At 39.1% G+C, this 9,416-nt stretch overlaps 1 protein-coding gene and 1 long non-coding RNA gene across 2 annotated transcripts in view; both read right to left on the bottom strand.

Annotated features, from left to right (window-relative positions):
- Positions 1-1,797: 1,797 nt before the first annotated feature.
- Positions 1,798-5,030, bottom strand: LOC103610739. Its single transcript, XR_552233.1, has 2 exons — positions 3,936-5,030; positions 1,798-3,628 (listed from the first exon to the last, which is right to left on the bottom strand). It is a non-coding gene; the product is annotated as an uncharacterized LOC103610739 (long non-coding RNA).
- Positions 5,031-7,686: 2,656 nt separating this feature from the next.
- LOC103610740 (netrin receptor UNC5D-like) overlaps positions 7,687-9,416 on the bottom strand; it is a 26,649-nt gene continuing 24,919 nt past the window's right edge. The window contains exon 4 of the mRNA XM_008594842.1: positions 7,687-8,111. Coding sequence (XP_008593064.1) covers positions 7,907-8,111 — 205 coding nt within the window. The 3' untranslated portion in view covers positions 7,687-7,906. The remainder of the gene's footprint in view (positions 8,112-9,416) is intronic.

The raw sequence follows: 9,416 nt of genomic DNA, 5'->3' as shown, positions 1-9,416 counted from the left end.
CACCACTGACCCTGCTGTTTGCATAATGAATGCTCTGAGACATCTCCGTTCAGAACCAGAGCTAGCTAGAGACAGCCGGAGATGTGTCAAGTCCCTATAACAGATCTTGAGCATTTGCTCTATGGCCAGTGAATTCAACAGTGATGCAGTAAGAGTGTCTTGGCCAAGGTCCTATGTCTAGGGAGCGGCAGACTCAGGATTACTATCCAGGTCCCTGTGCTCTCAAACTCACTCTGCCTAAGATAAACATGACCACTCGTGATTGTTTACTAAGTATCATGTGGTATGCTAAGGGCTTTATGTATACTTTCTAAACTTAATCTTCAGACTTCAGGAAGAATGTAAAATTATATTATCATCTCTACATTACAAATGAAGCAGAAATGTTAAGTATGTTGCCTGATATCAAATGCTAAATGATAGGATTTGAACCCAGACTCTGCTATCATGTAATAAATAATAAATATTTTTTGAATGAATTTGATTTTATTCTCTATCTGAATAAAATCAAATTCTAACAAATGTTGGTTATATAGAACAAGCATAAATTAGCTCAAAGTAACTTAATCCATTCAGAATTAGTTCCTAACTACATAAAGCATTTTTTAAAGAAATATTTTAAAAAGATATTCTGAATAGTTTAAGTTCAAGCCGATCCATTAAGTTTTTATCTGGATGAATCAATTGTGCCTGGATCTGTATGCTAGTCACAGCATCCCTCTAGGTAAACCTGTTTTGTCCAACTCAGATTAATTTGCTCTAACTACTCAAATAAGTCTACAATTTTGGGCCCGATTTTTCCTAACTATAATTGGTTTACTTAGTTTAAGTTAATTAAAAGTAATTCTCATTTTACCAGTAGCTTAAATATATTTTACTCAGCTTTAAAATTCTAACTTAAAGTGCTCAGAAAGAACAGTTGAAACCTCTCGCAGTCACTCTGTGGATGTTGATACCTGCCCCAGCAGTCCCACAAGATGATACAAGGACAATGACGTTGTCAAAGTTTAGGACACGCTACACAGACTTCCCTCTTAGAGATCCATCATACACGTAAAGGTTTCTAGAAATCTAGAGTAGAGAATGGCGTTTCATTTTACTGCATAGCTTTCCAAACTTGATTTGGAAAAAAAAAGAATCTGTTATCTTTCCATGAAAACAGTATTTTGTTTTAAAAACAAACAAACAAAAAAGGCTTTGGAAAATACTGGTTTAAATCAACTTTTGACTGTCTTTTAAATTATAGCCGACTAGTTTGACCAGGTCAAAAGCCATCTTTGAGTAGATGACACTGTTTAAACTGGCTCTGACCAGCTCTCTAAGTAGTTATGGTTAAATTCTTGGGAACTCTCAGCATTTTAAAAACCAGACAGATTCAGTCAGTTAGGATGTACTTGAAATGGACAACATTTGTACATGTTTTCTTAATGTCTTCCCACGGAGAGACAGGAAATGTTGTATACAGTCTGTAAACACAACCCGAGCATTTTGAGGCATAATGTGAACGGTTTCTCAGTCATGGTGTGGCTATGATTATCTCAGAGCACATGCAATTATATCTCAAAGGAAGGTGTGTGTGTGTGGTGATGGGGGGATGTTACAGGAGAATCTCTTCTTTGCTTCCAGTAGCCTCATATCATCTCACTCTTGAGGCCAGAGTGAGCAGTTGGGTTGACCATGTTTTCACAGGTATTTGGAAACTGTCCTTGGGAAGAGCATCATTCCATCCCCTGCTAGAAGGCAGCAGGAGCTGTGTAAAGGGGCCCTCAGTGAGACTTCAGAGTTCCACTCATGGAGTATCCTAAAATGTCAATAAAAGACTCTTTATTCATAAATAACTGATAAGCAGTAATTTACGTCTGTACATTTATCTTGAAAAGTCTGTAACCATCCAGTTTTTATGCAAACTCTACATAAAACATCCAAACCGTCCATTTTGTTCAATACAATATAACACAGCTGTTTGGCATTACCAAATATATATGTATATATATTTATAGATATGTACATGTGCTGAAAAAGAAGCCAGTGCAGCCTTTTCTAAGAAGTCCATCCAAGTATTTACTGTACAACATTCAGAATTTACACTGATAATACAAGGCACAAAAAGTGTGGTATGAAGCCAAGGCCATGCTTTCTTCAAAAGCTCTCTTCTGCCTTGCGGATTCCTTCAGCTTCATGTCAAATTAAGTGTTCAGCCCTGCTTTTTTTTTTTTTTTTTTTTTGGCTTTGAACACATCAAATAAAAGTTGAGAGTGGTATGGATTTGAGATATGAATCACTTGAAAGAACGCCCCCCACACACCTTCCCAAAATAAACAGAACAAAATGAAATGTTTTTCAGTTCTCATACAGAAGTGGAGGTAAACAACGACTCATGTTTTTTGAGTTTGGTTCAGGAGAATAAGCCAGTGTTCCTCTGAATGCTTGTGTTTGCGATATTTCTAGGTCGAGGCTTACTGCAGTGCATTTAGCAATCAGATAAACCTATAAAGAATGGGAAATTCTAAGTCTTCATTCTGATTTGGAAAAGGAGAAAATTGTCTTCCTGAACATAAAATTCCCACAGTCTGGTGTTTTCCCACCTTCTCATAGAGAAGCTTTGAATGGGAGCAGCTTACACAATTTAGGCTAAGCCTTGGAGGGTGCTTCTGATGGGAAGTTTTCAGTTACCCTCTGATGAGGCTTAGGTTGCTGCCTCCTGGTACAAGGTGATCTCCCTATTGGCATAATCAGAGCTTGCTCATGGAGGGATACTAGATTTATTAGATCTATTTCTGATTGTAATATCTGTGTCTCAGAAATGGGGTCAGAAGGCATGATATTTGGCTTACAAACTCTTCTCAAATATTATCTCTTTTTATGATTCACTAGAACCACAGTTAAATCTCTACCTACCACAGCTATTAAATTTTAAGGGAATGGTACAACTTGCCCCATTTTGGAATTTGTGTGCAAATAAGGCTTGAAAACAGTTGAACACTATTCGAGGGTCGGCAAATTTGGGGGCAAAAGGGCATTTTCACTGAAATCATGCCTTTTGTAGGAGTCTTTTGACACGTATTTCCATTCATGCAAAGAATACATTACCAAACTTAGTGATGTAGTCTATAATTCGAAGATATAACATTTTGGAAAGAAAGATATACCCCCTGCTGAACTCAGTATTCGGGACGGGGAAGGAAATTTTTAAGCTTAAGCCTAATGATGAAGCTTACTGCCTTTTGATCTTTGGGTTCAGGTGGAGGGTAGATTCTAAGACATGAAGTTTAAATGCTACTGTCTTAGGGCCACCTCATGAGGATATTCCAAATCCATGATCTTTATAGCAAAAGGAAAAAGCAATGAGTAGCTGCTTCAAAAACCACAATTATTCTATGTGAGTTAAACTTCCTACTTCAGATCACAGTACTACACACTAGTGACTAATGGCCAGGTCTGATTTCCATCCCCTTTTATCTTTTGAAAAATTACAGCATCCAGATTATCACTTTGATTTTGTTGATGACCCTGGAGTGGGGATGTGAGGAGTCCATGGGAGACACTGGCTCTCCTAGAATTGCTTTTGCAAAAACACCACATGCTGTCAATACGGCCAAACAGCTTTGTAACTGCAGCTTTCGAAAGTCTGGAAAGGAAAACACAAAATATGTAACACGTCTAAGATTAGTAACGTTTTCACTTTTGTGACATTTGACAAAATACGTTTCTGCTTGTAGTTCAGGAAATTCTATGCAGACAAAACAGTGGAAACTACGGAAACAGTGGCCATTCAGTTTTTGGCTAAAGCATCGATTTTCACATACAGAGCTATGGCCACTAACACCAAAGGGCTAGTAAGATTTTGTCACTGTCTGTAGGCCAGCATTTTGCTCTCCCATGTGCTGTAGTGGTCACCTCTAGTCCAGTCAATGGGAGTTACTAAGGATTCAAACCTTGCAATGTTTCATGAGGAAACTGAATGAAAATGCGCCACACGGTGGGCCAGAAGGGCATGTTTCTCAGCTCCTTCGTGGATCCTGTGACCTCTACATGACCTTTACGGAGCTGGAACAGAGACCTGTGAGAGAACTTCACCTTCAGCACATCTGACAGCTGTGCCATTCAACACATTTGCAGAGGGCAGAGGGACTAGGAATGGAAGAGAAAATGACTAAAAGAAAGAACAAAATCATGTCAAAAGATTTTCGTAACATTTTGAAATTCACAGGTAAATTTCCCATAAGTTTGGCAAATGGAGAAACTAAGTAAGACCAATTATACCATTTTAGTATTCCACCTTTGCTTGCCAATTCTGATGTTGACAATTTTTGTCAAGAAAAATAGTTGCAATAAACCCAGAACTTTTAATCCAAAGAGAACCCTGTTTAGTGATTGGACTTAATATCCCCTCTCAAAGCCAACTGAAAGAAAAATATAGAGACCGTGGCAAAGGGCAACACTGGCTGTTGGAGATAAAAATAATAAAAAGAAAATTTCCCTTGTTTAAAGAGAACTGTGTCAACTTTTTTTCATCTCTTACAAAAAGGCCAATAAAATTTTTGTGGGAGTACGTCTGAGTTTTATGAGACTTCCTGCACCGGTAAATGAAGTTTGCATTTAAATCCATACAGCAAGCTTCCTTTTGGCTTAAAGGATTTTAATGTAAACCAGTAAGACAGTACAAGCAATATTGTAAAAACTGTAAATTAACTTTATGATGCTGCAGTCTGGTGAAGCTGTAAAGTGGAGCACTTTGGTGGCATAATTTTAAGTCATGTTTAAGGTATGACTATTAGACTTAAATGCCTTTGAGGACTAAAAGATTTGGCATTAAGTGGGATATTTTTGTAAAAATTAAGTACCCTACCAAGTTTTAAAGGCCACTTTTAATTTTTGCTTCATTTTGTGCTAGGGTAGTAGGACTTCCAAGTTAAGTGCTTAGACTGATGAGTAAACTTCTTTCACAAGGGGCACTTGTGCTGGGACAGACAAATACAGTAGACCAGGTTTAGGTCACAGTGAATAATCACAAGTTCAAGTGTGAAGTAAATCTTTATATGATCTGCAATTCCACACTACACCCCAACACACACCTTGGTGTAAAACTCACAAACACGGGTTCTCTTTGAAACTCTATTGTAAAATACTGCACAGTCCTGACATGCAATGACTGTAGATTTTCATACATTTCTATAAAAATCCTATGTAGGATCTCAGCAGAAATAAGTAAGAAGGAAACATAAAGAAGGAACACAATGGACTGAAAGATGGCTTTGACTGAACCTCGGGCTGAAATCTGAGGTGAACCATGTTAACTTCTTCCTTAGTTACTCTATAAGATGTGATGTTCAAGTGCATTTATAAAACCCAGGCCCCACAAAAAAAAAAAAAAAAAAAAAAAATCCATGTGAGGAAATTCCAAATTCCAGTCACAAAATAATCTAGATAGATCCTAGGGAAAATCATTTAAATTTTTCATCTGTTTTAAAATATAAAAAATGTATCAAAAATCTAAAAAAGACCAGTGTGAATTCAAGGTTAAATGAAACAATCATAAGGCCAATTAGAAGGGGAGAGGACAAAGGGGTAGCACGGTTTAAAATGAAAAACTTCCGAGATGGCCACTAACCAAAGCTCTATAATGTGTTTTCCACAAGTCACGACTCAGTGCTGATGCCTCCTTCGTGCCACCCACGCCAACCACCTCCCTAGTTTCTTGTGAGCAATCAACCATCCTCTTCCACCTCTTTCTCTTTCAGACATTGTCAGTGTTGTCAAAAGACCTACACTTCCATGCTGGCTCTCTACCATTCCCTAGAAGGAATAAACAAGCTGAACACACTAGCAAAGCGTGTTTTCCTGATCTAGATATGGTATTTTGAAAATATGCTTGACAGTTCTAGGACAATTTTTTTTGTTCTACATAATGAGCCTTTGGTTCCTGAGAAAAGCAAGATGCTTTTGGATTATATGCAGCAAAACCTCCTAATACAGGGCACCATATATACCACACATTAGTTAGAGAAAATGGCCAACGTGTTTAAAAGTTCCTCAATCTCTTATCGATGGCATCATAAATTCAACCTGCCTTTAGGTCTTTTTCACTTGGGTGGAGATTCACACTTTTTTTTTTTTAACAAGGGATCTATAAAAAATTGTTTAAAAAAACTGATCTTCTCCCCACTGCCAAGTACTCCCCACCTGCCCCATTCCCTGACTACTTTTATTCTAATGCAGCCAACCTCTAAATTGCTGATTAGCTGCCTTATGGTTAATTTAGGACTTTGACTTTTGTTGTCCTGATTGTGGACAGCTAATTAAAACATCCACCAGAAGATGAGCAGGAACACGTCTGTTCATCTTTAGTCTACCAGGACACCCTGTCAAAAATGATTTAATAGGATAAAACAATGGAGTACGGTGTAAAGATAAGGGTCATGAATTATCTGTGGATTTCAATTCTCCACAACATCACTGCCTCCTGTTTTAAAAAGAATCATAAAGCAAAAGCCATTGTTAATCGTTCTGTAGAGAAAGCATACTCGGTGAGGCTAAGTGGTCAGAGCTTGACAGCTCCCTGAGCAATGCGTGTGGTTTCTGGGACACTGACGTGGAGGTATTCCTTGGGTCTATCTACTTGGATATAATTTAGAGCAAAGACCGTTTGCTAACTTCCCAACAGGCAAAGGAGGTTGAGCTATAACCCTACTGAGAGATTTTGTGATGACATAGTATCAAAAGGTTAGCAAATTTCAAGATTCTGGATTGAAAAGTACACTAAAACTCACTATTCCCTTATAACAACATTGGAGAACTGGATCAACACCTGCCTTCTAGAATTACAGCTTAGTTGAGGCCTGTGACATCGGTAGTTCCTGTTTCCTTGGACCTGGTTTGACCTCTCCTGTCTCCAAATCCATGTAATGAACTGTGTTCTAATCGTACTCTGCAATTCGAGTGGCTTAGCTGGGAATAGACCTGGTCCTGCTTTGCTGAGTTAGAAATAAATTTCCATATTGAAAAATCTATTTATCCTCCTTGAATCCTCTCTACTACAGTGGGTAAAAAGGATAAGGAAGAATATGGATAGATTTGTCTCTGGGGAGAAAATGAAGGTAGGGTGTACAATAAGGAGTACTTTGTGGTCCATCTTACCTCTTGAGCTTGTCTCCATTAAACTGTTAGGACAGACAGGGAATTGGTGCTGGTGTGGTATACTCAAGATCCTAAATTCTAAATACCCTCCTTGATGTTGCTGAAGTCATACAAAGCGGTTGGAAACCCTGTTTCACTTCTAAAAGCCAGTCTTACAATGATTGCCAACATCACAGATGCTAGTTGATAAGAAAACTCTGACAATCTGCTGCCAGAATCAGTTGGCCCTTTGGGTCACATCATTAAAAACCTGTTTCAAAACATGCACTTAATCAGTCTCTGACTTCCCAGCTTTATTGTAGCTCATCTTTTCCCACAGCTATTTCTATCCAGATATGCCCTTTCACGCTTGCCACTCCAAGCGTAAGGAGCGCATCCAGCTAACCCTAGTGTGGATTCAAAGAAGACAGTAGAGCCCTCTTACATCAAAGAGAGCTTACACTTTCCCTGTTAACATGTATAACCTATATAAATTCAGCTTCTTTTTTCACGCTTGCCACTCCAAGCGTAAGGAGCGCATCCAGCTAACCCTAGTGTGGATTCAAAGGAGACAGTAGAGCCCTCTTACATCAAAGAGAGCTTACACTTTCCCTGTTAACATGTATAACCTATATAAATTCAGCTTCTTCAGCCAAGGGATCTCACTGATTATAAATGAAGGCTAAATTCCCCAAATGCCACCGGGCAGAAAGCTGCCTCTTTCTTTCCCATGTAAGTAAAGCGAATGTCCCAAAGCTGGCCATCGCTCCGTCTCATGAGAGGAGGGGGATTAGAGTCCATTCTGCCTGCTGTAGTTGAAGTCGGCTTCATCAAGCTGGGATTCCTTAATGTTTGAGAGTTTCATGTGTGTCCTCCCAATCTCTTCAAGGGCACAGGCCAGGGAGTCAAGGTCACCATCATGCTGATGACGAGCTTCCCACAGGTTCAAAATGACAGCAGATGGGCTACTTTGTGTAGCAAAATAAGATAAATTCCTAGACAGAGTTAAACAAAACAAAAATAAAGGAACGAATAAAAGTCACCATAAGGAAATTATAAGTGATTTTTAATAGAGATCATTACAGTAAGGGTAGAAAGCTACATTAAGGCAGGTCTGGGGTGGTCGAGTTTGAATCCCACCCTCAGCTGAAACTGCACTTTGAAATGTTACTAATGACCATGTTGTCCCCCAAGTCTTTCTTAGTCCTCCCCTTCCTTGAGCTCTTTGTGTGTGTGTGTGTCTGTCTCTGTGTGTTTCCCTCTTAACAATCCCCTTGAAATGCCCTATTTTATTAGTTCATGTGATGACATCACTCATTCCTAGTTTTTGAAACCATCTGACCCCTCTCTCCTTTAGCGAAGGGCTGTGAAGATTTTCCCTTTGTTTTCTTGTTCTTTCACCCTTCCTCAGTGGTGAGATACATGCTGAATGCAGCGGTGGTTAACTCCACATGGACAGAGTCTGAATCGGCACCTCCAGTCCTACAGGTTAATATGAGCTACTTACCGACCTCTAAATGACCTTGAGGTGGCTTCAATTAGATATCCCTCCACCTCCTCAAACTCAGTGGATCAGAAATTGATACCATCTTCATGCCTCCAGTTTGGTCACCCTGCTAACTAGAACAAGTGTCCTCGTGTTTACTACTACAGTCGGCCCTCTGTATCCATGGCTTCTGCATCTGTGGATCCAACCCACTGCGGTTTGAAAATATTTGCTAAAAAACAATTACAGCTTTCCTGACGTGTACAGTAAAACTGTTCATTATTCTCTAAACGATACATAGCATTTACATGGCATTAGGTGTTATAAGTAACTCAGATTTAAAGTGTATGGGAGGATGTGCGTAGGTGACATGCAAATACTGCTTGAACATCTGCGCATCCTGGTTTCCATGGCAGGTCGTGGAACCGACCCCTGCAGTTACTGAAGGATGACTGGATCTTTCCCATCTCTCACACTTGGACATTTGTTTCTGACTCTTCCCTTTGTGTCGTTTCTTCCTTGTTAACATAATCATCAACTCCACCCTTCCTCTCCATTCATACTACTTATATCTAATTTATACTCTATCATTTTATGGCCTGCATCAAAGCAAAAGCCTTACCGTTACTCCAAACTCTCTAATATACTCTGCATTGTATTTGCTCAATCATGAGATGTCTACTCGTTTTCAAGGCCTTCCTTGGCCTGGCTTCAACCTAGCTAGTTTTACATGTGCATATATATTTCTGTATCTCTCTATATATTAAACTCAGTTGTCTTTTGCCCTTTGAGCCATTAGTCCTGATGTAGGTAA

This window comes from Galeopterus variegatus, unplaced genomic scaffold (genome assembly GCF_000696425.1).
Source record: "Galeopterus variegatus unplaced genomic scaffold, G_variegatus-3.0.2 Scaffold11687, whole genome shotgun sequence".
NCBI classification, from domain to species: domain Eukaryota; kingdom Metazoa; phylum Chordata; class Mammalia; order Dermoptera; family Cynocephalidae; genus Galeopterus; species Galeopterus variegatus.
Note: the sequence above shows the minus strand (reverse complement) of the source record. Positions and strands in the feature narration are given on the sequence as shown.